General features: G+C 55.6%; 3 protein-coding genes across 5 annotated transcripts in view; all 3 read left to right on the plus strand.

Annotated features, from left to right (window-relative positions):
- The first annotated feature begins 8321 nt into the window (after positions 1–8321).
- Positions 8322–10306, plus strand: LOC105471947 (transmembrane protein 141). Its single transcript, XM_011724805.3, has 5 exons — positions 8322–8457; positions 8747–8813; positions 8983–9066; positions 9287–9394; positions 9856–10306. The coding sequence occupies exons 1-5, from the start codon at positions 8404–8406 to the stop codon at positions 9906–9908; spliced, it is 366 nt and encodes a 121-aa protein (XP_011723107.1). The 5' UTR covers positions 8322–8403; the 3' UTR covers positions 9909–10306.
- Positions 10307–13292: 2986 nt separating this feature from the next.
- On the plus strand, positions 13293–25384 carry LOC105471949 (coiled-coil domain containing 183). Its single transcript, XM_011724814.3, has 14 exons — positions 13293–13451; positions 16065–16186; positions 16676–16753; positions 16969–17136; positions 17364–17468; positions 20291–20413; positions 21725–21850; positions 21984–22038; positions 22547–22647; positions 23629–23789; positions 24048–24216; positions 24301–24411; positions 24514–24610; positions 25116–25384. Exons 1-14 carry the CDS (start codon positions 13382–13384, stop codon positions 25232–25234), a joined length of 1605 nt encoding a protein of 534 aa, XP_011723116.1. The 5' UTR covers positions 13293–13381; the 3' UTR covers positions 25235–25384.
- A 107-nt stretch (positions 25385–25491) lies between these two features.
- LOC105471948 (RAB, member RAS oncogene family like 6) overlaps positions 25492–27073 on the plus strand; it is a 33106-nt gene continuing 31524 nt past the window's right edge. For 2 of the 3 annotated variants that reach the window (XM_011724809.3, XM_011724811.2), the window contains exon 1: positions 25492–25857. In XM_011724809.3, the coding sequence (XP_011723111.2) occupies positions 25728–25857 (130 nt within the window). In that variant the 5' untranslated portion in view covers positions 25492–25727. Of the gene's footprint in view, positions 25858–26034; positions 26994–27073 lie in introns of those variants that run through there. The other variant, XM_011724807.3, reaches the window with a different exon arrangement.

Here is a 27073-nt window from a genome sequence, read left to right on the forward strand (position 1 = left end):
CCTGCCTCAGCCTCCTGAGTAACTGGGACTACAGGCGCCCGCCACCTCGCCTGGCTAGTTTTTTTTTTTTTTTTGTATTTTTTAGTAGAGACAGGGTTTCACCGTGTTAGCCAGGATGGTCTCGATCTCCTGACCTCGCGATCCACCCGTCTGGGCCTCCCAAAGTGCTGGGATTACAGGCTTGAGCCACCGCTCCCGGCCCCAGATCAATTATAATTAAAGGCCAATCTTTGGGGATCATGGCCCTACAGGGCAACCCGGGTTGGAGACCCCCGTGGGTTGAATTACGGTATTAACAACTCTTCATTCAGTTAGCATGGGCCATCTGCTGGATTTTTTCTGAATTACAAACACAGGAGGATTCCAAGGCGAAAATGAAGGCTCAGTATGTCCCTTTTCTAATTGTTCCTTTGCTAATAAATGTAAAGCCTCCAGTTTTTGTTTTGGTAGCGGCCACTGATTTATCCATACAGGTTTTTCTGTTTTCCAAGTTAATGCAATGGGTTTTGGAGGCTCTACAGTGGCTGCCCCTAAAAAGGATACCCTATTCCCTTTTTTTCCTTGATCTCCCTCAGCCTCAGTTGGGACTTTAATGCCATTTTCACTCTTTCCTAGTCCTTTTTCCGGTACATATCCCATTTTAGTCATGATTTTTTGACTCATGAGGCTGTATAATGGAGCGGGCATAGTGATTTCCACACCCCTTTGTTGTAATAAATCTCGACCCCACAGATTAACAGGAATTGGAGTAGTCATTGGCTGAACAGTACTTTTTTGATTATCTGGCCCTAAACAATGTAAAATCATAGTACTTTGATACACCTCTGAGGCAGTGCCTACACCCACCAAACTTGCAGCCGTCTGTTGTTTTGGTCAGTTTCTTGGCCACTGATCCAAAGCATTGATAGAGACGTCGCCCCAGTGTAGGGTCCAGCCCTGCAGAGCCTGTGGGTTTTCTCTTTGTGTGCAGAGACAAGAGATTGTAGAAAGAGGCCGGGCGCGGTGGCTCACGCCTGTAATCCCAGCACTTTGGGAGGCCGAGGCGGGCGGATCACAAGGTCAGGAGATCGAGACCATGGTGAAACCCCGTCTCTACTAAAAATACAAAAAAAATTAGCCGGGCGAGGTGGTGGGCGCCTGTAGTCCCAGCTACTCAGGAGGCTGAGGCAGGAGAATGGCATGAACCCGGCAGGCGGAGCTTGCAGTGAGCCAAGATCGCGCCACTGCACTCCAGCCTGGGCAACAGAGCGAGACTCCATCTCAAAAAAAAAAAAAAAGAGATTGCAGAAAGAAAGACACGAGACTAAGAGAGAGTATGAAAGACAGCTGGGCCCAGGAGGCTACGTTGGAGTCCGGTAGCAGCCTTGAACGCCTGGACAGCAGCCTCGAATGCCTGGACACACTGCTATTTATTGTATACAAGGCAAGGGGGCAGGGTAAGGAATGTGAGTCATCTCAAATGATTGATGAGGTCAATCAAGTCACGTGTCCACGTGACAGGGGGCCTTTCCCTTTGTGGTAGCCACAGCAGAGAGCGAGGGCAGCATATGTCAGCCTATCTTCCACGAACTTATCAGAGAGATCAAAGACTGTAATACTTTTGCTAATTCTGCTACTGCTGTCTTCTAAGAACTTAAAAGGGGGAGCCAGGTGTACAGGCGGAACATGAAAGTGGACAAGAAGCGTGACCACTGAAGCACAGCACCACGGGGAGACATTGAAGCCTCCAGATGACTGCGGGCAGGCCTGGCTAATGTCAGGCCGCCCACAAGAGCTGGTGGAGCAGAGAGTTCCCTAACTCCCCCGAGGAAAGGGAGACTCCCTTTACTGGTCTGCTAAGTAACGGTGCTTTCCCAGGCACTGGCTAAACCAAGGTCTGCTAAGTAACAGGTGCCTTCCCAGGCACTGGTGCTACCGCTAGACCAAGGAGCCCTCAAGTGGCCCTGTCTGGACGTGACAGAGGCTCACACTCTTGTCTTCTGGTCACTTCTCACAATGTCCCTTCAGCTCCTAACTCTGTATGGCCTGGTTTTTCGTTGGTTATAATAATAATAAAAAAAATAATACTAAAAACGAATGATTGATAACAACCATATATAATCATCTCTATATCCTATTTCTTTTTCTTTTTTTGAGACGGAGTCTCGCTCTGTCACCCAGGCTGGTGTGCAGTGGCCGGATCTCAGCTCACTGCAAGCTCCGCCTCCCGGGTTCACGCCATTCTCCTGCCTCAGCCTCCCGAGTAGCTGGGACTACAGGCGCCGCCACCTTGCCCGGCTAGTTTTTTTGTATTTTTTAGTAGAGACGGGGTTTCACTGTGTTAGCCAGGATGGTGTTGATCTCCTGACCTCATGATCCGCCCGTCTCGGCCTCCCAAAGTGCTGGGATTACAGGCTTGAGCCACCGCACCCAGCCTCTATATCCTATTTCTAATATAACTTTCTCTTATCCTATTTTCTTTATCATATTGGAACAGCTTGTGCCTTCAGTTTCTTGCCTCGGTACCTGGGTGGTTTTCTACCCACACCCCAGTCTCTAGTAACCCTTCAAGCTGTTTTCCTTGAATAATGGCCTTACACACAGGTCTGCTGTCTGAGACCTGACTTGCCCAATATGCAGCTTTTCCCGCCGGATCAGTGCTTCCAAACTCTCCTGTTCTTTTTATTTCACTGTTTCCAACCTTAATATAAGGCAGGAGTAAAAATTGAGCAATCGTGTCTCCTGGACTGGCACTCCAAGGAATTGAGGAGCTAATAACCAACTGAAGTTTGCCTTTGTAGCCTGAATCAACCAGACCAGTATGAATTTGAACTCCCTTTAGATTTAGACTTGATCTTCCTAAGATGAGTCCTGCAGTCCCCTCGGGCAATGGGCCATATACCCCTGTGAGGATTTTTTGTGGGGACTCCCCTGGAAGCAGAGACACTGCCTGCATAGCATATAAATCTACTGCTGCACTGCCGCTTGTGGTGGGGACAATTGTTATATTGTGGTAACTGGCACATTCCCTGAGGCACTTGTGACAGTGGAGGTTGTTGTCCCTGAAAACCCTGAGGAACAAAAGCCTGAATCGGGAATGCCCCAGTTTGTTGCAGGGTCTAAGGCTGGCCCCTCTTCCCGTTTCCCAACAACGGTTACCCATGTTTGTCAAATTTAGAATGACACTGATTAGCCCAATGTTTTCCTTTTCCACATCTTGGACACAGGCCAGGTGGCTCTTTAGTTTTTGCGGTTGTAGTTTGATTTGTTATATTTTGTTTATTTGAGACTGGGCAATTCTTTTTTAAATGACCAATTTGACCACAATTATAACATTTTCCCCCAGATGTTCTAACTTGTCCTCCTAAAGTGACCCCAGTTATTGCTTGAGCCATAAGCATAGCTTTATGTATAGCCCCTCCGGTTCCATCACAGGCTTTGACGTACTCTGAGATTGCATCTGGCCCTGCCGGGACCTTCCCTTTCAATGGCTTAATGGCTGATTGACAATCAGGATTGGCGTTTTCGTACGCCATCAACTCCACTATGACCTTACAGGCATTCTCATTGGCAATTGACTTTTGAGCAACATCTTGGAGTCTTGCCACAAAATCAGGGTAGGGCTCTCTAGAGCCTTGTCTTACTGTATTGAACGAGGGGCAGGCTGTTCCTGGATCTTGGATTTTTTCCCAGGCCCTAAGGCAGATAGCTCTAACTTGCTCAATGGCCTCATTTTGCATTACTGCTTGTTGATTAATAGTGCTCCAGTTTTGACCTGTTCCTAAGAGTTGATCTGCCTCTATGTTAACTGGAGGATTGGCAGCCCTATTTTTTTGGACCTGTTCTTGTGCCCCATCAACCCACCAGGTCTTAAATTATAAAAATTGAGAAGGTGAGAGTGATGATTTGGCCAAAATTTCCCAATCATAAGGAATAAGTCTATTTCCATGAGCAATGGAATCCAACAATGTTCTCATGTAACGGGAGTTGGGTCCATACTGTTTTACGCCCTCTTTCATGTCTTTTAGCATTTTCACAGAAAAAGACTCATATCTGGCATCACCTCGGGGAGGTGCTCCCTCCTGGGCCCCTTTTCCAGGCGGTAAGGACTAATATTACCAGGAACTGCCACGCCTCAATATCTCCTTGTTTTCTTGTCTTTTCAATAATTTTATGTAATGCACCACCCTGTCCACTAGGTGGTGTTGTAGGATTAAGTCTCGCAGTGGGCGGCTGCGGCTGTAGCGCCCTGCCCTGGGGTGCTGGAAACTTTCCTGACTGTCCGTATTGATTTTCTGGGGGCGGCCGGTACCGAATTCGGCTGGCGGCCAGTATTGATAGGCTACCGGCGGTTGGGTCTTATTTTCTACTGGCTGATATTCTGGATCCTGTGTCTGGATTGGCATTGCCGGGATAGACTCTATCCTTTTCTATTTGATATTCTCCTGGGGTTTGTACTTGTCTAACCCGCATTTGAGGTTCTAATGTTACTGGCATCTGAAACCGCAGGAGGAGGAGTTGGCCATCGTGGTTTACACTCTGATGGCCCCAATACTTCCGGACCTTTTCTCCCCAATTTTAATGGTTCAGAATATATTACCTCCGGTAATTGAGTGTAGCCAACATTTCGCGTTGACCGAGCCATTACAGACTCTGCTACATATTTACAATGTGAACTTTCCGTTCCGTTCTCGAATTCTGTCCCTGCCTCTCCTTCACAATCTATTACACAGCTTTCAGGGGCATCAGAAACTGAAATGCTATCTTCTCCTGTTTGAAACGGTTCTAAAGCTGCTTTAATAATGGCCCAATCATTCCCTACTGTAAGTGGGATGGATTTTACCTTCCCTATGTGCTTGTTTTAATTCTTTGCCAATTTTTTTCCCAATCTTTTAAATCTAAAGTTCCTTGTTCCGGAAACCATGGGCAGAATTGTTCTATTGTTTGAAATAGGGTAATCAGATTTTCTGTAGAGGCTCTAACTCCCCCTCTCATTAAGATAATTTTAATGAAGCTGAGATAAGAGGCATATTTACCGTCAGTTTGTCCCATTGTTAACCTGGGTTCTCCGAGCACACAAGCTTACCGCAAGGTTGACCATGGACGTCCTCGGGAACCTCTCGTTGATTTGTCCTCAATGATCACACTGTAGCATATCTTCACCTTAGAGAAGGGAACCCACGATGGGTGCCAGATGAAGGGGATCTGCCCCTCTACACCTGTGGGTATTTCTCACAAGATGGAGACGAGAGACTGGGAAAAGGAAATAGGACACAGAGACAAAGTATACAGGAAGAAAAGTGGGCCCAGGGGACCGGGGCTCAGCAAGTGAGGGCCTGCACCGGCACTGGTCTCTGAGTTCGTCCGTATTTATTGATCACTATCTCTACTATCTCAGTGAGGGGGATGTGGCAGGACCACAGGGTAATGGTGGGGAGAGGGTCAGCAGGAAAACATGTGAGCAAAGGAATCTGTGTCATAAATAAGTTTAAGGAAAGGTACTGTGCCTGGATGTGCACGTAGGCCAGATTTAGGTTTGACTTTACACAAACACCTCAGTGCAGTAAAGAGTGGCAGAGCCGTATTGTCGCCAGCATGTCTCACTTCCAGCCATGGGTGATTTTCTCCTATCTCAGTAAATAGAATGTACGGTTGGGCTTTACACCAAGGCATTCCATTCCCAGGGATGAGCGGGAGACAGATGCCTTCCTCTTATCTCAACTGCAAAGAGGCCTTCCTCTTTCACTAATCCTCCGCAGCACAGACCCTTTACGGTGTCGTCGGTGTCGGTGTGTCGGGCTGGGGGACAGTCAGGTCTTTCCCTTCCCATGAGGCCGTATCTCAGACTATCACATGGGGAGAAACCTTGGACAATACCTGGCTTTCCTAGGCAGAGGTCCCTGCGGCCTTCGGCCTTCCACAGTATATTGTGTCCCTTGGTACTTGAGATTAGAGAGTGGTGATGACTTTTAACAAGCATACTGCCTTCAAGCACTTGTTTAACAAAGCACATCCTGCATAGCCCTAAATCCATTAAACCTTGAGTCAACACAGCACGTGTCTCTGCCAGCACAGGGTTGGGGCTAGGGTTACAGATTAACAGCAACTCAAGGCAGAAGAATTTTCCTTAATACAGAACAAAATGGAGTCTCTTATGTCTACCTCTTTCTACATAGACACAGTAACAGTCTGATCTCTCTTTATTTTCCCCACACCCACGAGGCCATATCTCAGGCTGTCTCAGTGGGGGGAAACCTGGACAATACCCGGGCTTCCCTGTGGCTTTCCACAGTGCGTTGTGTCCCTGGGTAATTGAGAATGGAGAATGGCGATGACTTTTACCAAGCATACTGCCTGCAAACACATTTTTAACAAAGCACACCCTGCACAGCCCTAAATCCCTCATACCTTGAGTCAGTACAGCACATGTTTCTGTGAGCACAGGGTTGGGGCTAAGGTTACAGATTAACAGCATTTTCAAGCAGAAGAATTTTTCTTAGTTCAGATCAAAATGGAGTTTCCTATGTCTTCCTTTTTCTACATAGATACAGTAACAGTCTGATCTCTCTTTCTTTTCCCCATAAATGGCATTAAATTATTTCCATATATTATAGAGTAGGCCCTTCCACTTTCTGGAGAGTAGCAAATCTAGCTTTTTTGTACAGACTTAGAAATTATCTAAAGATTTCAGCTTTTTTTTTTTTTTTTTTTTTTGGAGACAGAGTCTCACTCTGTCGCCCAGGCTGGAGTGCAGTGGCGCGATCTTGGCTCCCCGCAACCTCTGCCTCCCAGGTTCAAGTGATTCTCCTGTCTCAGCTTCCCGAGTAGCTGGGATTACAGGCGCCTGCCACCACGTCCAGCTAATTTTTGTATTTTTAGTAGAGACGGGGTTTCACCATCTTGGCCAGGCTGGTCTTGAACTCCCGATCTTGTGACCCACCCGCCTCGGCCTCCCAAAGTGCTGGGATTACAGGCATGAGCCACCGCGCCTGGCCAAGATTTCATCTTTTTACCTCATATTTCTTAGGAATTTAATGGTTATATGTTGTCTTTTTTCCTATGCGTTTTGACTCAAGCAACATGTATATTGGTGATGACTTTTTCTTTCTTTAATCTAGTTTTTAAAAAAATGTAATTCTTTGAAGAAAGGAAGGGGTTAAATAATTTTTTTCCCTAACACTTTCTTGAAGGTCAGGGGCTTTATCGATGAAAAAGTAGTAAATAGTTATTCGTAACCTGTGTGAAGCAGCAGCCTGCCTTGAAGTCTTCCGTTCTTGCTAATGGTTACACCAGTGAATACTAGTGGAATTGTTTGGGCTGATTTTAGTTTCTCCTAATCAAAATTACTAGATGATAGAATTCAAGATCTGTACATGTTATTACTTGGTGTATGGATAATTATTTAAAAGTAAAGACTGTCATGCAAAAAAAAAAAAAAAAGAAGGAGTTTGAGGCTCAGTTGCTAAGCTGCTGGTTACAGAACCACTTTGCTAAGCAGTAATTTTATTTTATTTTATTTTTTTTGAGACGGAGTCTCGCTCAGTCGCCCAGGCTGGAGTACAGTGGCGCGATATCGGCTCACTGCAAGCTCCGCCTCCTGGGTTCACGCCATTCTCCTGCCTCAGCCTCCCAAGTAGCGGGGACCACAGGCGCCCGCGGCCAGGCCCAGCTAATTTTTTGCATTTTTAGTAGAGACGGGGTTTCATCGTGTTAGCCAGGATGGTCTCGATCTCCTGACCTCGTGATCCGCCCGCCTTGGCCTCCCAAAGTGCTGAGATTACAGGCGTGAGCCACCGCGCCCAGCAACAGTAATTTTATACATCCCCACTCCTTATGGTCGCTTATGAGAGATTCAATACCCGATTCTAGTCCTTAAGCAAAATAACACCGACAATCATTAGCCCTCTGCGAGTGTGGGAACGACGCCAGGCCGGGGGAAGGAGAGCGCGCTCTCAGCCACGCCCCGCCCGGCGCCCGCCTTCGCCCCGCCCAGTCGTCGCCGGAGGTCACAGGGCCCAAGCTTCTAGAGGCGTGGCCAGGCCCCAGTCCCCACCCCTCTCCCCTGCGCTCCAGCAGGTTCGACCCATGCTCCGCCCCCAATCCAAGGCCCTGGCCCCTCCGCCTGCACCCCCGCAGGCCCCGCCTCTTAGAACCCGACACCTCCGCCTGCGCAAGCCGGCTCCCAAGTTTTATCTCTCAGGCCCCGCCCCCAGGCCGCGTCTCCCAGGTCCCGCCCCCTCCGCCTGCGGCAGCGCAGGCCCGTCTCCTAGGCCCCGCCCCCTCCGCCTGTTCCACGCCCCCAGATCCTGGCCCCGCCCCCCGACCGCAACTGCGCAGGCCTGTCCTCTAGGCCACACCCCCAGGGTCCCCGCCCCGCTCCTCCGCCTGCCTCTGCGCAGGCCCGCTCCCCGAGCCCTGCCAAGTATGGTGAACTTGGGCCTGTCCCGGGTGGACGACGCCGTGGCTGCCAGGCACCCGGTGAGAAGGCCGGTCTGGGACGCGGGCCTCAGATCCCAGAAGCTGACCTCAGCGAGGCAGAGGGGCTGGGGCGTGGGGGTGCCCTCGTCGGGGAAGAGTGGCGGAGGCTGGGGGCACTCTCTTGCTAGGGGGCTCAGGGCGTCCGGGTGGGCATAGGGGAGGTGGGACATGTCCAAGCGCCCAGGGTCTCACTCCTCCACAACCAGGGTGTGCCCAGAGGAGGGACAGGAGAGGCGGTGAAGGAAGAGGGCAGGGGACCGAGCCTTCAGCCCCCGCTCTGCCACCCCAGGGACTCGGGGAGTATGCTGCATGCCAGTCACACGCCTTCATGAAGGGCGTTTTCACCTTCGTCACAGGTAGGCTGCGTCCAGGTGCCCTGCGGCTGGGAGAGAACGCACCCTCCTGCCCCGCCCTGGCTCCCCAGCAGGAGGCGCCAAGTCACCTGCCCGCAGGTGCTGGGGGCCTGGCCAGGTGGGTCCGGGCCAGCCCCGGGTACAGGCTGATGGGGACCTCGGCTTTTTGCAGGCACCGGCGTGGCCTTTGGCTTGCAGATGTTCATTCAGAGGAAGTTTCCATACCCTTTGCAGTGGAGCCTACTAGTGGCCGTGGGTGGGTACTCCAGGGCCCCTGCCTGGTCTCTTTGAGCCCTGGGTTTCTGCTAGCGTTGGGGCTGTTGTTCTGCGTTCCTGACTCTGACATGGACCCCCAGGTCTCCGCTGGAGCCCCACCTGAGCCCACCCACCCCGTCTGTCAGGAAGTAGCCTGTGCCCACTTCTCTTATCCTGAGAAGCACAGAGGCCCCAGCCCCCTTCCATGTCCTGCTCCACAGTTGCAGGCTCTGTGGCCAGCTATGGGGTGACGAGAGTGGAGTCGAAGAAATGCAGCAACCTGTGGCTCTTCCTGGAGACCGGGCAGCTCCCCAAAGACATGAGCACAGGTGAGAGAGCCTGGGGGTTAGCGAGAAGTGAACACCACAGCTCCAGCGCCCAGTGTTTTGGGCAGCCAAGCCTGGGTGCCCCACGTGATAGGCTAGACAGGGTCCCTCCCTCTGGTCCGGTCTCCTCAGCATGTGACTCCCAGATGGGTTGGAGCTGGGGGTGGGCCCAGTAGACAGATCTTGGAGATCTCCCTTTGCAGGAGAAAGAATCAAGAGGGGCTGGAGTGCCCCTGAGATGGAGAGGAAGGGCGTGGAGTGAGGGGTGTGGCAAGGCCACCGCAGCCACGTGGGCACCCAAGAGGAGTGAGGCTGGATTGAGAAACCCTGCATTGGACCCAGGCCTGGCCCCCACTGACTGTTGTCCTTGTTACAGAACCCAGTTTCTGCCATGAGAAAATGGGCACAGTGACGCCACGCCACGACGGATATGGTTCAAGCTTGTCTCTCTCTGCCTCTTACAGATCGGCGAAGCCAGGAGAGTTCCGGCCGGGGCACAGAGGATTGGGGGCAGTAGGAGTCTGGAACACAGCCTTCATGCCCCCCGACCCCAGGCTGACCCTCCCCACACCCTAGGGTACCCCGGTCATATCCTCTATCCGCATGCATGGCCAGGCCTGATAAACCTCTGCAGACGGCCGCTGCCCCAGCCTGGGACCTGCCCAGAAAGTTGGAGCAGAAGGGGCTCTCCTCTAGCTGGTGGTTCTCCTCTAGGGTATCGGGACGGATGGTCTGCACTGCCAGCAGAGAGGGTGTGTCTGGGGGCCACCACCTAGGGGGCACGGGGTAGAAGGGGCTTGTGCACTCTGTCATTCCCTTTCTAGCCCCTGCACCTCCGACAAGTCCAAGGTGCTAGGACTTGTGCTAGCTGGTGCTCGGGGTGTGGGGTTAATAAATGGCTTATCCTTCTCTCCACCCAAGTTTCTACCTGAGCAGGTGAAAAACAAACCAAAAGGGTAAGATGATGACAGGTCACATGACACCTTTATTACCCTACAGTTGATATATGAGGATCACATGCAAGTTACATACTGAGGATGTACAAGGAAGTTCCCAACGCCGAACCCCAGAATTAGATGTTCGCACCAGCTCTGTAGGCTGCGTGACACCACCACAGCCTCTCTGTATGGGGGTCTACCTCTGCAGCACTTGGCATGTAGAGGCAGAGCAAAAGGGGGCTAGGCTGGCCAGAGCCTGGCTGCTGGGAGAGGGGGAGCTTGTGGGTCACGCCCACCTGCCTGTCATTCCCCACTCGTCTGTTAGCCGAAGTCACTCCCCAGAGGCAGAGCTAGCCTGTTGTAGCTGTGTCTGTGCAGGAAGAAAGCTTCTGGGTAGGCAAGTCTGCCCACAGCCCGGAGCCCCAAGAGGAAGAAGAGGTGGAGACCAGACAGAACCTCCACAAGTCCATCAGGGTTACAGCTGGCTTCCCCGAAGCACTGAAGGCCCACAGCATGGTCCCTGCTGCCCCAGACCCAGCTCAGCCCCCACGCCTCACCTTGCCAGGCACTGGAAAGGAAGTTTATTGAGTACCTACGTGGCCTTCAAAGTGACAGGAAGCTCAAGGTGACAGTGGCTTCAGCAAGATGGAGCTTTATTTTTCTGTTTTTTGTGTTGAGACAGAGTCTCACTCTGTCACCCAGGCTGGAACGCAATGGTGCAATCTCAGCTCACTGCAACTTCCACCTCGCCGGTTCAAGCCATTCTCCTGCCTCAGCCTCCCAGGTAGCTGCAATTACAGGCGCCCACCACCACGCCTGGCTAATTTGTATTTATTTATTTATTTATTTTTGAGACGGAGTTTTGTTCTTGTTGCCCAGGCTGGAGTGCAATGGTGCAATCTCGGTTCACCATAACCTCCGCCTCCCAGGTTCAAGCGATTCTCCTGTCTCAGCCTCCCCAGTAGCTGGGATTACAGGTATGCGCCGCCATGCCCAGCTAATTTTGTATTTTTATTTTGTATTTTTATCCATGTTGGTCAGGCTGGTCTCGAACTCCCAACCTCAGGTGATCCGCCCGCCTCAGCCTCCCAAAGTGCTGGGATTACAGGCGTGAGCCACCGTGCACCGCGCCTGGCCGAGCTTTATTTTTCTTTCACGTAAAAGTACAAGTGAGTGGTCCAGGGTTGACAGGGAATCAGGGACCAGGCTCGTTTCAGTCTGTTCCCTGCTGTAGTGGCCTCTGTTCCCAAATCTGCCTCACGGCCCCAGGTGGCTGCACCAGTTCCGACCATTGTGTCTTTATCTCATTTAAGAGGGAAGAGAGAGGGCAGCTCGCCTGCCACTGCTGCTCTCGCTCTGTTGACCTGAACAAAGTCATCAGGTGCATCCAGTGCCAGGATGCTCAGGAAGGCAGAGTGCTCTGGGCAGCCATGCACCCACTAAAATTCAGGTGTTTTACATCTGAGGAAGAAGGACAGCAGGTAGGCTCTGCCTCAGCTAGATTCCAAGCCTGGCCCCCAAGAACAAGGGGGAGATGAGCGAACCACACCCTTAGCAGGACATCCCAGCACCCTGAGGGTAAGGCCTGGGTGGGAGGGAGAGGAGGCAGAACCTGGAGTTTGCCTGGACTGGCTTTCCAAAAACTGACCAGAAAGGGAAGGGATCTATATGACAGCACATGGGCGAAGGCCATTGTCGGGCTGGCTTGGGTCCCCTCACATTCCTGTTTTGAGGCCCTGACCCCCAGTACCTCTGCATGTCTGTGTTTGAGACAGGGGCTTTCCAGAGGTCATGAAGGTCAAATGAGGTCATTGGGGTGGGCCCTAATCCAACAGGACTTGTGTCCTCATAAGAAGAGGAAATTAGTACATAGACACACAAGAGGGACAGCCACGTGTGGACACAGAGAAGACAGCATCTGCAAGCCAAGGAGAGGGGCCTAAGGAGACACCAGCCCTGCTGACCCGTGATCTCAGCCCCCAGCCTCCAGGCTGCTGTTCACACCCCCTAGTCAGTGGAGCCTTGTTTTTTTGTTGTTGTTGTTGTTTTGTTTTGTTTTGAGATGGAGTCTTACTCTCTCATGCAGACTGGAGTGCAGTGGCGTGATCTCAGCTTAACTGCAACCTCCACCTCCTGGGTTCCCAAGTAGCTGGGATTACAGGCACCTGCCACCACACTGGGCTAATTTTTGTATTTTTAGTAGAAGCGGGGTTTCACCATGTTGACCAGTCTCAAACTCCTGACCTCAGGTGACCCACCCGCCTCAGCCTCCCAAAGTGCTGGGATTACAGGTGCGAGCCACCTCACCTGGCCAGTGGCACCTTGTTATGGCTGCCTGAGCCTACTAAGGCAAGGCTGGGAAGAAGTACCGTATCTCGTGCATACCCCACAGAGTTCCAGGCTGCCTGGTACTCCAGGCACTCCCCTCTAAGGGAAGGGTGGAGGGGGTGCAGAGATGGAGAACTTACCCCTTCTGGAGTGACACATAAACCCAAGACCCAGTAATTCCCAAAGCAAAGTGGGGGTGAAGCAGTGTGGGCTCCAGGCAGCACAGAGAGGTCAGGGACAAAAGTCAGAAGAGATAAGGCGGGGGTGTCCCCAGAGCCAGGTTACCCAGGGCATGCAGTTTGGACTTGGGGCTGGAGGTGGGGGGTGCAGAGGGAGGTCCCAGAAGGCCGTTTCAGAACAGTTTTAGCAGGCTCATCCTGCTGCTTTATGGAGGATGGCTTGGGGCATGGGAGGGGCCAGGGAGGAAACCCAGTGCAGGTGTAGGGTGCTGGTGCACATCCGCCCGGCAGAGCTCCTAAACCTCAAGCAGCTGCCAGGAGACCCGTTTCAATTAGGACACACGTCTGGAGGCCACCCCAAGGTGGCTGGGGGCAGAATGGGTCAGGGAGGCCCTGCAATTCCAGGGTTGCCCAGGCACTGGGAATCCTGGCTCTCATCATAATGGGCTGAGGTTCTGGGGACAAGCTGAGTGGCAGCTCTGAGCCAGCTGAGCCCAGGGAAGCTTTGAGGCACACAGGGTCCCTGGGGGGGCCTGAGGGCAGCCATGAGGAGGCACAGCGAGACAGACGTGGAGGAGCAGACCCAGGAGCTGAAGACCATCACTCGGCTCCAGGGTGAGCCTGCACCATGACCAGTCTCCCTTGCCCATCTGGGGGTTTCTGGGTGCACAACTTTTTGTGGGGAAAAGAAAGACCAGCTTGTTACTGTGTCTATGTAGAAAAGGACGACATAAGAAACTCCAGTTTGATCTCTACTAAGAAAAATTCTTCTGCTTTGAGATGCTGTTAATCTGTAACTTTAGCCCCAACCCTGTGCTCACAGAAACGTGTGCTGGATTGAAGCAAAGTTTAATGGATTTAGGGCTGTGCAGGGTATGCCTTGTTAACAATATGTTTGCAGGCAGTATGCTTGGTAAAAGTCGTCGCCATTCTCCATTAACCAGGGACACAATGCTCTGCGGAAAGCCGCAGGGACCTCTGCCCAAGAAAGCCTGGGTATTGTCCAAGGTTTCCCCCACTGAGACAGCCTGAGATATGGAAAGGAAAGATCTTACCATCCCCCAGCCCGACACCCATAAAGAGTCTGTACTGAGGAGGAGTGAACAGGGAGGACTCTTCGCAGTTGAGATAAGAGGAAGGCTTCTGTCTTCTGCTCATCCCTGGGAATGGAATGTCTGGTGTAAAGCTGACCGTTCCCATTCGTTCTATTCTGAGATAGGAGGAAACTGCCCTGTGGCTAGAGGCGAGATATGCTGGCAGTAATATTGCTCTGTCACTCTTTGCTACACTGAGATGTTTGTGTAACGTGAAACATAAATCTGGCCTATGTGCATATCCAGGCACAGTACCTTTCCTTGAACTTATTTATGATACAGATTCCTTTGCTCACGTTTCCCTGCTGACCTTCTCCCCACCTGTTGCCCTGCTACACTCCCCTCACCAAGAGTAAAAATAATGATCAGAGAATACTGAGGGAACTCAGAGACCAGGGCTGGTGCAGGTCCTCGCATGCTGAGTGTGCCAGTCCCCTGGGCCCACTGTTCTTTCTCTATACTTTGTCTCTGTGTCTCTTTTCTTTTCTTTTCTTTTTTTGAGATGGAGTCTCACTCTGTCGCCCAGGCTGGAGTGCAGTGGTGCGATCTCAGCTCACTGCAAGCTCCGCCTCCCGGGTTCACGCCATTCTCCTGCCTCAGCCTCCCAAGTAGCTGGGACTACAGGTACCCGCCACCACGCCCAGCCAATTTTTTGTAGTTTTAGGAGAGATGGGGTTTCACCGTGTTAGCCAGGATGGTCTTGATCTCCTGACCTCGTGATCCGCCCACCTCAGCCTCCCAAAGTGCTGGGATTACAGGTGTGAGCCACCACACCTGGCGTCTGTGTCTTCTTTTCTCAGTCTTCATCCCACCTGATGGGAAATACCTGCAGGTGTGGAGGGGCAGGCCCCCTTCACTTTTAGGGGTTTATTTTGTTTGGAGACGGAGTCTCGCTCTGTCACACAGGCTCGAGTGCAGTGGCATGATCTTGACTCACTGCAACCTCCCCCTCCTGGGTTCAAGCGATTCTCCTGGCTCAGCCTCCTGATTAGCTGGGACATCAGGCATACATCACCACACTCAGCTAATTTTTGTATTTTTATTTTTATTTATTTATTTATTTTGAGATGGAGTCTCGCTCTGTCGCCCAGGCTGGAGTGCAATGGTGCAATGTCAGCACACTGCAACCTCTGCCTCCCAGGTTCAAGTGATTCTCCTGCCTCAGCTTCCCAAGTAGCTGGGATTACAGGCGCCCACCACCACGCCCGGCTAATTTTTGTGTTTTTAGTAGAGACTGGGTTTCACCATCTTGGCCAGGCTGGTCTCAAACTCCTGACCTCAGGTGATCCATCCACCTCAGCCTCCCAAAATGCTGGGATTACAGGCATGAGCCACCATGCCCAGCTTATTTATTTTTTTGAGACAGAGTCTCGTTCTGTCATCCAGGTGGTGTGCAGTAGTGTAATCTCAGCTCACTACAACCTCCACCTCCCGGTTTCAAACAATTCTGCCTCAGCCTCCTGAGTAGCTAGGACTACAGGCATACACCACCACGCCCAGCTAGTTTTGTATTTTTAGTAGAGATGGGGTTTCGCCATGTTGGCCAGGCTGGTCTTGAACTCCTGACCTCAGGTGATCCGCCCACCTCAGCCTCCCAAAGTGCTGATATTACAGGCATGAGCCACCGCGCCCGGCCTAGGACTTTTAGTTTTAATACCAGGACAATCCAGGACATGGAGGAGCAATCAGACCCCTTACTGCCCACTCCTTGACAGAGCTGGGAGAAGGGATCAAAGGGACCTGCATGGAGGGACTGAATCAGAGAGTGGGGCTTCAAGGAGACTTGTGAGCATAAGAGCAACACGGGCTCCAAAGCCAGAAGGGACAGGAAAACGCCTGCCTACTTCCATGGGCAGCAGATCCGGAAGGGACCAGAGGACCCTGCCATCCCTCTCCTTTGCCTCACCCTCCCCACTTGTCCACCTCCCCGCACCTGTCCACTGAGAGCCCTTCAGACAGCTGCTGCTGGGCAGTGGAGCGGTGTCCCCCAGGACAGGGAGGGAGGAGGGATCTTGGCTGTGGAGGTGGCGTCCCCCTGGACCCTGGGGCCTCCCTGATGCGAGCCTCCCCGGGGGATTTCAGGCCAGGCCCTTGGCCCAATCCTGGCCACTGTGTCCCCTCCACCTGCCCACAGAGCAGTGTCGGGCACTCCAGATCCAGGGGATGAAAGAGAATACGGACCAGAACAAGGCCACGCTGGCTCTCCTGCGCAGCAACATCCGCCGCGGGGCCCAGGACTGGGCTTTGGCCAAGAAGGTGCACAAATGCCGCCCCTCCCCTCTGCCTGGGGAGCAGGGCAGGAGCTAAGGACACACACACTCGGAGGGCGGGCACCTCCTCTCGCCCCCACCCCAATCTTTCTGGATCCAGGGGGCATGTGAAGAGGGGCTCTGCTAGGACCTGTGTCCTGGGCTCCAGTCACCCCAGCATCCGATGGGCAGGTTCCCCATCACCCACCCCGGAGGGCTTGGCTTCTGTGAGCCCACATCCTGCAGCAGGGGCCCCCTCTGGCTCTCTGGCCAGCTAGGGGACACCTGGGCCCTCCTCTGCATACCCTCCCACCACGTCGCCTCCGAACTTGGATGGCCAGGATGGAGTCCCGCGGCTCTCTGCTCCTCGTGAGAGCAGGGGTCTCGCTACTGGGCTAGCATGGGATACAAGAGGCCCTGGGGAGAATGCCTGGAGGGGCCAGCGGCTGCGGGTGAGCAAAGGGCCCGTCCTAGCTCAGCCGCCGCCGCTCCGCAGTATGACCAGTGGACCATCTCCAAGGCCTGCGGGAAAAACTTGCCTTTGCGACTGGCGCACTGCCGCAGTACCATGGAGGTAACCAGGCAGGAGGGGCCTCGAGACCCAACCCTCCCCACCCCTGCCAGCGCACCCCGCCCACTAGATGTTGCGGAGCCGACAAGGGACGGAGCAGGTGCCCAGCCCCAGGGTCCCTGTGGGGGTTGCCATGAGCCTCCATCCGCCCGCCTGCTGGCGAGCTCCATGGCGGCCCCCTGCGCAACCACGAGCGGGCGGTGCCCTTCCCGACCCAGGTGGCGCGGGAGAAGCTGCGCAAGTACGTCTTCGACCGCGTGAACACGCACAACCTACTGATCCACCTGGTGCGGCGGCGCGGGCAGAAGCTGGAGAGCATGCAGCTGGAGCTGGCCAGCCTGCGGAGCCAGCCGGACGCCAGCAAGGAGGAGCTGCGGCTGCTGCAGGTGGAAAGGCGGGGCTGGGAGGGCGGGGCGGGGTCCACTGGGGCCGGGCTCACGGGAGGGGCGGAGCCACCGGGGGGCGGGACTCGCGGGAGGGGCGGGTCCACTGGGGAGGGCTCAATGGAGGGGCGGGGCTAAGAGACCACGACCCCCTCCGGAGAAAACCCAGCCCCGACACCATCCGGCGGCCGGTCCCCACGCCCTCTCACTGCGCCCTCGGTCTGCCCCAGATCATCCGCCAGCTGGAGAACAACATCGAGAAGACAATGATCAAGATCATCACCAGCCAGAACATCCACCTGCTGTATTTGGACCTGCTGGATTATCTGAAGACAGTGAGCCCAGCGGCCCGGGGAGGGCGGGGGTCTGGGGCTGGGATCTGGGAGGGGCGGGAGCGTCCTGGGGCGGAGCCACCCCGCACCCGCCAGAGAGGGAGCTCTGCTGGAGCACCGGCTACGCAGGACGCCAAGGCATGTGGAAAACGTTTTTTAAAACTTCATTTTTGGCTATTCCAAAAGAGCACATCGTGGGGTGTATCGGAATTCTTCGGACTTTCTTGCATGCATTAAATAATTTAGTATTGTTTGTATCTTGCCCGTCATTTTCTCATTGCCTGGGCCTGAGAGTCAGAGACAGGTCCTGCACCCTCAGAAAGTCCTTGCACCTTTGAGGGTCCGCTGGGCCTGTAAGCACGGCTTGCTGCCGTCCCAGCCAGCCCACCCGCCCTGCTCCCTGCAGACGAGGCCAAAGGCAGCCAGCAGTCCGATTGTGAGGGAAGACCCCCTTCATGGGAGGCTGAGCACCGCCCCTCGGGCTGCCACAAAACAGAACCTGCTCCAGATGGACTGTAGATGGGGAAGGAGAGCACAGGAGATGCCAAGAGGAGCAACCTGTGGACGGGGCCGAGAGCCAGCTGGAAAGGGGGGCAGGCGAAGCCCCCCAAACACCGTCACCCTAAGATTGGGCAAAGGGGCGCCCTGGAGAGCCATGCTCTGGGAAGGTGACAGCAGTGCACTTTAGGAGAGTGGTGGATGGGGTGGCATCGCAGCTCTTTCCTGCTGCGGTCCCAGTCCAGGTGGCTCTCAGCTCCGTCCTCTGCTTGTCCCTCTTGCCTTGGCCCCTGATCCTATTGGCTCACCTGGAAGCCCTGCCCCTCTATCCTTCCTGGGCCCACCCCTCTCCCCACCCCTGTCCATGCCCCTCCTTCACCTGGGTGCTTTCTCTCCCCCAGGTAGCGCCTTCTTCTCTTTAGAACATACACACTTAAAAAATAATTATTCCTGGCCTGGGCATGGTGGCTCATGCCTGTAATCCCAGCACTTTGGGAGGCCAAGGCAGGTGGATCACTTGAGGTCAGGAGTTCGAGACCAGCCTGGCCAACATGGTGAAACCCCATCTCTACTAAAAATACAAAAATTAGCCGGGCAGGCCGGGCGCGGTGGCTCAAGCCTGTAATCCCAGCACTTTGGGAGGCCGAGACGGGCGGATCACGAGGTCAGGAGATCGAGACCATCCTGGCTAACACGGTGAAACCCCGTCTCTACTAAAAAATACAAAAAACTAGCTGGGCGAGGTGGCGGGTGCCTGTAGTCCCAGCTACTCGGGAGGCTGAGGCAGGAGAATGGCGTAAACCCGGGAGGCGGAGCTTGCAGTGAGCCGAGATCGCGCCACTGCACTCCAGCCTGGGTGACAGAGCCAGACTCCGTCTCAAAAAAAAAAAAAAAAAAAAAAAAAAAAAAAAAAAAAATTAGCCGGGCATGGTGGTGCACATCTGTAATGCCAGCTACTCAGGAGGCTGAGGCACAAGAATCACTTTAACCCAGGAGGCAGAGGTTGTTGCGAGCCGAGATCGCACCATTGCCCTCCAGCCTGGGTGATAGAGCAAGACGCAGTCTCAGAACAATGGAAAAAACAAACGATAATTCCCATAGTCGTCCATATTTTTAAAAATGAAGATTCTACACTTGTGGTTTTGTTTTTTTGAGATGGAGTTTCACACTGTTGCCCCAGCTGGTGTGCAGTGGTGCGATCTCGGCTCACTGCAACCTCCGCCTCCCGGGTTCAAGCGATTCTCCTGCCTCAGCTTCCTGAGTAGCTAGGATTACAGGTACCCACTACCACGCCCAGCTAATTTTTTGTATTTTTAGTAGAGACAGGGTTTCACTATGTTGGCCAGGCTGGTCTTGAACTTCTGACCTCATTATCCGCCCGCCTTGGCCTCCCAGTGTTGAGACTACGGGGTGAGCCACTGCGCCCGACCTATACTTGTAGTTACTGAAAACAAAATACTATAGCAAAGCCATCCTGAGCACGTATGTACCTGGTTCTGGGCTAAATAATTCCTTTCACACTCTTTTTTTTTTTTTTTTTTTTTTGAGACGGAGTCTCGCTCTGTCGCCCAGGCTGGAGTGCAGTGGCTGGATCTCAGCTCACTGCAAGCTCCGCCTCCCGGGTTTACGCCATTCTCCTGCCTCAGCCTCCCGAGTTGCTGGGACTACAGGCGCCCGCCACCTCGCCCGGCTATTTTTTTGTAATTTTTTAGTAGAGACGGGGTTTCACCGGGTTAGCCAGGATGGTCTCGATCTCCTGACCTTGTGATCCGCCCGTCTCGGCCTCCCAAAGTGCTGGGATTACAGGCTTGAGCCACTGCGCCCGGCCATCCTTTCACACTCTCAATTCATCCTGACGACAACCTTCTGAACGAGCCATCATCTTACAAATGGGGACACTCAGAGAGGTTAAGTAACTTTCCCAGTGTCACACAGCCAAGCTAGCTGGTCGGAAGGTGCGTTGGCCTCGAATCCTCTCTGACCCCGAGCCCATGTCTTGAGCCCCTCTGCTTCACTTCAAAGCAAAGCTGCCCCAAACCTCCCTGGGTTTCGGAGTCAGCCTTTTCTGCAGATCATTTCATCACAAACTCTTTCAGTGTCTCTGGGTTGCTGGACCCTAGGTGGTGGAAGAGTTCACCAGCCCAGCACTGCCCACTCCCTGTGAAACACTTCCTTTCATCAGCTTTGTGCCCAGCGGGGAGTGGAGGAGGTGACCAGGGCCACAGAGCAGAACCTATCACTGTTCTGAGGGCTCTTAGTCTGGAGATGAAAGCTGGGGACAACTGCAGCCCACTCTGGGGGCCACAAGAGAACCTCATTTAACACAGGTGCTGGCAGGATACCCCATCGAGCTGGACAAGTTGCAGAACCTCGTGGTCAACTACTGCGCGGAGCTGTCGGATATGAAGATCATGTCCCAAGACGCCATGATGATCACGGATGAGGTCAAGGTGAGCTTAGGGCTTAGGGCTGGGGGCCCTCCAGGGCCGGCTCTCTTGCATCTTTGGATGAGGTCAAGGTGAGCTCAGGGCCCAGGGCTGGGGGCCCTCCAGGGCTGGCTCTCTTGTGTCTTCCTGGCCAGGGTCCCTCAGGAGACCCCCATGCCCACACTGTCTACAATCCCTGGAAGGATCCAGTGGCCAGCCCGGACAGCCTGCTCTGCTCACCCACTGGACAGAGCAGGTTCCACCAGGCACAGGAGCCATGAAGTAGAGAAGAGGGAGAATTGGCCAGGCCAAGGCGGGGGTCACCCATTCACCCAGTGGGTGCCAAGGCCCCTGCAAGGCTCTGGATATACAGCAGGGACCGGGACAGGCAGGCCCCGTCCTCCTGAAGTGGGTGGCACTCATCCAGTAGTCCATGAAGAAATGCCACACAGCCCCAAGCCAGCTTGGCAGAGGTGGGGTGGCAGATGGCTTTCCAGGGAGGCAGTGCTCGAGCTGGACTGAGGGAGTGAACCCACAAAGGTCGGGGGTGGCCAGGGCTAGGGAGGAGGAGGTACAACTTGGGCAAAGGCCCTGGGCCGGGAGGGGCGTGATACAGGCAGCAGTGTGTGGCCAGGGCAGTGAAGGCTGCAGAGGCACAGGCCCCAGGAGTCCATGGAGGCGGCTGGGCCGGGGGCCCAAGGACTGACCTGGAGCCCTGGGAGGAGGTGGAGGGAAGATGTGCCCAGGTCTGTGCTTCAGAAAGGGTGCGCTCAGGCTGCGGGGACTGGAAGGTGCCAGGGCGGAAGCGTTGACCACCTAGGCAGGCCGGGGGTGGTGAAGGGGTGGCCAGGAGTGACGGAGCCAAGAAGTCCTCAAGAGGGAACCCCACTAAGCACTGGCAACGTTGAGTGGCGAGGGTGAGAGCAGTGTCTGGGATGCAGGAGCGGGGTGGACAAATGGTGGTTTTAGCTACTCAAGGGCATGCTGGAAGAGGCCAGGTTTTGGGGAAGAGGATGAATCAGTTTTCAGGCAGGCTGAATCCACTTCTGGGAGTTCTACGTGGACCTGGCCAGGAGGCAGCTGGGGGCCAGGGGCTGGAGGGCAGCAGAGTGTCTGGGCTGGCACATGCTCTGAGAGGCATGGGCAAGGAGGGTCCTGAGCGGAGGGGCCACGGGCATGGGCACGAGTGGTTTAGGAAGACGGTGTGGCCAGTGGCCGGGGATGCAGTTCTGAAGTCTAGTAAGGTGAGGATGGCCAACTGCCCACTGACTTTAGTGCCATGAGGGGCCTTGTTGAGACAGCTCCCCAACCCCGTGCCCACCCACGTGTCCCCAGAGGAACATGAGGCAAAGGGAGGCGTCCTTCATCGAGGAGCGCAGGGCGAGGGAGAACCGGCTCAACCAGCAGAAGAAGCTGATCGACAAGATCCACACGAAGGAGACCAGCGAGAAGTACCGCCGGGTGAGCCCCAGGCCAGGGCCCAGCCAGCTGCCCGTCCCCACAACAGCGGGGTGGACACAGGCTCAGGGCCACCACTTGGGCCCACTCCCTGCCAAGGATGTCTCATCCCTTCCCCGCTCCCACCTCCCATCAGGGTCAGATGGACTTGGACTTCCCCTCCCACCTGATGAGCATGGAGACCTTGAAATGTAAGCGCTCAGCTCCCCACCTGCCCCCCAGCCAGGGTCCCAAGGAGAGGTCGGCACTGGCTAGGGCCAACGGATCAGGTCAGCCTGAGGCCAGGTGTGACATGCAGTCGCCAGGGTGAAGGGAAGGACAGGTCCCTGCCTCTCCCCCGAGAGGCTGAGAGCCTGCAGCCAAATGTGGCCTCAGAGATGCTGGCCCCAGCACCCAAGGGCCCAGTCCCCAGTGACGGCAGAGGATGAGCAACCTGACCCCTAAGCTGCCTCTGAGAGGTACCACTGGGCCCACAGTGCCACGCTATTTCAGGTCCGCCTCTGCTCTGGGGCTGCCTGGGGGGTCCCTGCAGGGCTGGACTGAGGAAGGAGCAGATGGGGGAGCAGGCACCTCTGAAGGACGCCTGTGCCTTGGGTGGCCTCCGCAACAGCTGGGCAGGTACAGAGGTGTCCAGTGGTCTTACACAGAGCCCCTGAGCCATCCCTGCATGCTGACTGCCCCTCCCCTCTGCTCTGCCAGTAAGGAAACAAGAGACCTCCACAGCGGAAATGGAATACCAGGCGGGCGTGACTGCTGTGGTGGAGAAGGTCAAGAGCGCTGTACGGTGCTCTCATGTCTGGGTAATGCCCCTGGCACTCCCGGAGCATGGCAGGAGGGTGGCTGAGCCTCTCACATCTGGGTAATGCTCCCTGGCACTCCCAGGGCATGGCAGGAGGGTGGCTGAGCCTCTCACATCTGGGTAATGCCCCTGGCGCTCCCGGAGCATGGCAGGAGGGTGGCTGAGCTGGGCTGGGGTCTGCAGTTGCTCTGGAATGGACACACAAAGTGGCAGCTCCCTCGGCCGCCCCAAATTCTTTTATCTTAATCCCATCTGCATTTATTATTATCAGGCCTTGAGTTCCCAGCCACTGCCCTGACACAAGCTTGTCCACTGTCAGACAAGTGACTCGAGTGACACAGTGCCCCTCAGTGATGATCCCCTTATCTCTACACGGGGTTATCTACTCTCTCTGCCTGCCATGAGGGTCGTGTGCAATGACACCCACAAAGCGTTTCACCCCTGCTGAGTGTGGTAGTGCACACCTGTGGTCCCAGCTACTCAGAAGGCTGAGGTGGGAGGGTCGCTTGAGTCTGGGAGGTTGAGGCTGCAGTGAGCTGTGATCACACTTGTGAATGAGTGCAGAGAAAGTGCACTTGGCCGGGCACGGTGGCTCAAGCCTGTAATCCCAGCACTTTGGGAGGCCGAGACGGGCGGATCACGAGGTCAGGAGATCAAGACCATCCTGGCTAACACGGTGAAACCCCGTCTCTACTAAAAATACAAAAAATTAGCCGGGCGCGGTGGCGGGCACCTCTAGTCCCAGCTACTCGGGAGGCTGAGGCGGGGAGAATGGCGTAAACCCGGGAGGCAGAGCTTGCAGTGAGCCGAGATAGCGCCACTTCACTCCAGCCTGGGCGACTGAGTGAGACTCTGTCTCAAAAAAAAAAAAAAAGAAAGTGCACTAGCCTCTGGGAGGGGCCCAGAAGAAACCAGTTCTGTGAAGCCCCCTCTGCCCACCTTCCTGGCCCACACCTGCTTGTCTCTCCCCTGGAATGGCCAGGACATCGCTGGCCGCTTCCTGGCCCAGAGGAACACGGAGGAGAACCTGGAGCTGCAGATGGAAGACTGTGAGGAGCGGCGGCTGCAGCTGAAGGCCCTGGTGAAGCAGCTGGAGCTGGAGGAGGCTGTGCTCAAGTTCCGCCAGCAGCCTAGCTCCATCAGGTGCCCCGGGCTTCCGGGGCTGTGGGTCACCCACCATGGTCTCATGAAGGCCCCTGGGCTGCAGCCAGGCTGGGAGCTGGGAGTGTACCCACTGCCAAGCCTGTGTGTCCCACAGAGGGGCCGGGGGACTTGCACACACCTGAGCTTCTGAGTCCCTGACTCTAACACGGAACCCAACTCAAGACCGGGCTCCTGGGTGGCCCACCATGGCCCTCGGGCCTGTGCCCCTCACTGCTGTGTCCCTATTGCCTTCTGCAGCTTCAAGTCCATTGAGAAGAAGATGACAGACATGTTAAAAGAGGAAGAAGAGAGGCTCCAGCTCGCGCAGAGCAACATGACCAAGGGCCAGAAGCTGCTGCTGACCATCCAGACGGGCATCGACAACCTCTATGTCCGGCTAATGGGCATCACCTTGCCTGCAACCCAGGTACCAGGAGTGAGGCGGAGCTGCCACACATGGGGTCCCTGGGCAGGGCCAGAGGGGAGATGAGACCCTCCTCCCGGCCTACAGAAAGAAGAAGTGCCCTCCGACACCCTCGATTTGAACAGCAAGCTGGCGTACTGCGAGGGGAAGCTCACATACCTGGCTGACAGAGTGCAGACGATGTCCAGGACCGAGGAGGTAGCCCCGGGCTGGGAGGAACCTGCACAGCCCACATCCCCTCAAAGCTGACAGCCCCCCGTTCACAGTGTCTGCACGGCTGAAGGGGGCTTTGCCCTGCAGGGTGACACAAAGGTGAGGAATGCCCTGGAGTCCTCGACTCTGAAGGAGAAGTACAACACCAGGATCAGCTTTGAGGACCGCGAGGAGGATATGATCGGTACAGGCTCCGGAGCTGGGGCTCGGGCTGCAGGCGGGTGGCTGGAACAGAGGTGGGAGTGGCGCTGACTCCCATCCCACCGGGATATCCTGGAGGCACAGCGGGGCTACAGGGTGCATCAGTTGTACCTGCAGGACTTCAATTGATGGAGGTGACTTAGTGATGCCATGGGGAGGCTAAAGCCACTGAAATACCTTATTAATTTCTCCGAAAGGAGGAGGCATGACATGCCAGACAGGCCCGCAGGAGAGGCACCAGGGCTGGAGCAGGGAGGAGGGCGGGGAAGGCCTGGGCCAGAGCCTCCACTGGGGTTTCCGCGGGAAAAGCTAAGCAGGGCAGTGTGAGCCGCTGAGGATGGGCTGGGCTGAGTCCTCCCGGCACACTGGGGCTGTCCCTGGGGCAAGGCACCTGGCTCGGGTCTGTAGAGGGCGGGGGTGATAGGCGGGTCGGGCGGCGGTGCCTGGGTGGGCTAGCCCCGGGTGCGAGCCGCTGCCTCCGCCCGCAGACACCTTCCAGTTCGCCGACGTGGACCACAGCTACGTCCCTTCGCGCGCCGAGATCAAGAAGCAGGCGCAGCGGCTGATCGAGGCGAAGCTCAAGGCGGCCAAGAAGAAGAAGAAGTAGCCCCGCCGCCCCGCTCCCTGCTTTGTTACACAAATAAACATTTTTCCAGGACTGCTGCGGACGCTGGGGCGACCGGGCTCTCGGAGAGGAGCACCGGGCACGCAGGATTCTCGGAGAAGTTCTAAGCGGGGAGGCGGCCCGGGCCGGGAACTGCGCGCCAGAACGGCCTGCGCATGCGCCGGCCGCGGGCGCCGCGCCCCATGGCCCTCGCGACGCCCTGTAGCCGCGCGCCCCTCGCGTCCCGCCGAGCCGGCGCCAAGATGGCGGCGCTGACGCCTGGAGAGCGGCCGCGCCGGAGGCCGCGGGGGCCCGAGCGGAGCAGCAGCCGCTGAGGTTCCCGAGTCGCCGCTCGAGGCTGCGCCCCGGTCTCTGACCGCGCCGGCTCCGGCCTCCGGGGGGACCGGGGCCGCCGGGACATGGTGCGAGTCGCACCCCTTCCCCGCCGCCGCTGAGCTCGCCGGCCGCGCCCGGGCTGGGACGTCCAAGCGGGAAGATGTTTTCCGCCCTGAAGAAGCTAGTGGGGTCGGAGCAGGCCCCGGGCCGGGACAAGAACATCCCCGCCGGGCTGCAGTCCATGAACCAGGCGTTGCAGAGGCGCTTCGCCAAGGGGGTGCAGTACAACAGTGAGTGCGGCGGGCCGGGGTGGGCGCGGGAGCGCCGCGCGGGTCTCCGAGCCCAGGCCCTGCCCGGAGCGCCGCGCGGTGGTGGCTGTCGGTCTCGCCTGCTTGCCGGTTGTGGGGTGCGCTGGACCCGCCGGGCGCTCCGGGAGCTGGGGCGCGGGCCAGGGGACGCTAGGAGAGGCCGGGCCGGGGTCGGGTCCTCGCATCACCGGAGCCGGGGGTCGTTTCCCAACCGCGTTCGCCTGCCGCGTGTCGCTCCCGCCGCGCTGTGCAGTGGAGCGGGTCGACGGTGCCGGGATTGGCCCGGCTGCCGGCCCGGGGGTGATTACATAACGCCAAGCAGGGCCCGCCGACCCGGGGCGCCGCGTCCCCGACGCTCCACGGTGGCCAGCCCCGGGCACCTCTCACCTGGAGGAGGTGCGGGGAAACCTGCCGGCCTTGGCGCTTTCAACGGGATTTTTCTTTGTTGACTTCCTACTGAGTTCGAAGGCAGAATATTAGCTACGCCACACATTCTCGTCTTTTTGTTTGTTTTTTTTTTAAAGAAGCATTTGTAAGGGACGTATCTAGAAAAGCTCCAGAAGGCACGGGCTGACTTGCGATTGTAGGAGGCAGCCCATTCCTCCTGAGGAGGAGTCATTTACGGACTCCTGAGCGCCTGGGACGCTCCATTCCTTTGTTATAAATTATGTAAATTGTCCTCGACCTCTTTTGAGTTTTTCCGTTTTTCAGGCTCTTTCCCAGTAGTTTTTAAACGGTTTTATGTGGTTCCCTGCTTTGGCATTGTTTCCCTCTTAGCCATTTCCGTATGTTTCTATCAGATATTAGGACGCTACGCCTGTCCAGTTTTTTGGTCACTTTAAGGGGAGCCTTATAGTCTGCGCGATGTTTCTATGGTAATATACGATTTTAAGAACTAATAATCAGAAAGACTCTTGTGCAGGTTTAAAAACAAGTTCATGAATTCGCCTGCCGTGTCCACGGAGATGGGCCGTAGTTCTTGGCCTTAGGGACTGGACTGGAGCTAGTCCAGGAGGACAGTGAAGATGTCGCCTTCCTTAGTCCCGGCCACCGTCTGGCCTGTGAGCAAGAGGAAGCTGCAGACCACTTGGGCCGCCCTCACCCTGACACCTTCAGCAGTAAGCAAGATAAAACAACTTCTTAAAGATAAGTCTGAGCATCTAGGTATGAAAGTTGGTGTCCGGGCCGGGCATGGTGG

Source organism: Macaca nemestrina, chromosome 14 (assembly GCF_043159975.1).
Source record: "Macaca nemestrina isolate mMacNem1 chromosome 14, mMacNem.hap1, whole genome shotgun sequence".
NCBI lineage: Eukaryota > Metazoa > Chordata > Mammalia > Primates > Cercopithecidae > Macaca > Macaca nemestrina.

Excerpts from the sequence above, each read along its gene's own strand:
- LOC105471947 (XM_011724805.3), top strand. The coding sequence starts at position 8,404 with ATGGTGAACTTGGGCCTGTCCCGGGTGGACGACGCCGTGGCTGCCAGG. Across the intron at positions 8,814-8,982 it reads CGTTTTCACCTTCGTCACAG|GCACCGGCGTGGCCTTTGGC; the intron begins GTAGGCTGCGTC and ends GGCTTTTTGCAG. Across the intron at positions 9,395-9,855 it reads CCCCAAAGACATGAGCACAG|ATCGGCGAAGCCAGGAGAGT; the intron begins GTGAGAGAGCCT and ends TGCCTCTTACAG.
- LOC105471949 (XM_011724814.3), top strand. The coding sequence starts at position 13,382 with ATGAGGAGGCACAGCGAGACAGACGTGGAGGAGCAGACCCAGGAGCTG. Across the intron at positions 13,452-16,064 it reads GACCATCACTCGGCTCCAGG|AGCAGTGTCGGGCACTCCAG; the intron begins GTGAGCCTGCAC and ends ACCTGCCCACAG. Across the intron at positions 16,754-16,968 it reads ACTGCCGCAGTACCATGGAG|GTGGCGCGGGAGAAGCTGCG; the intron begins GTAACCAGGCAG and ends TTCCCGACCCAG.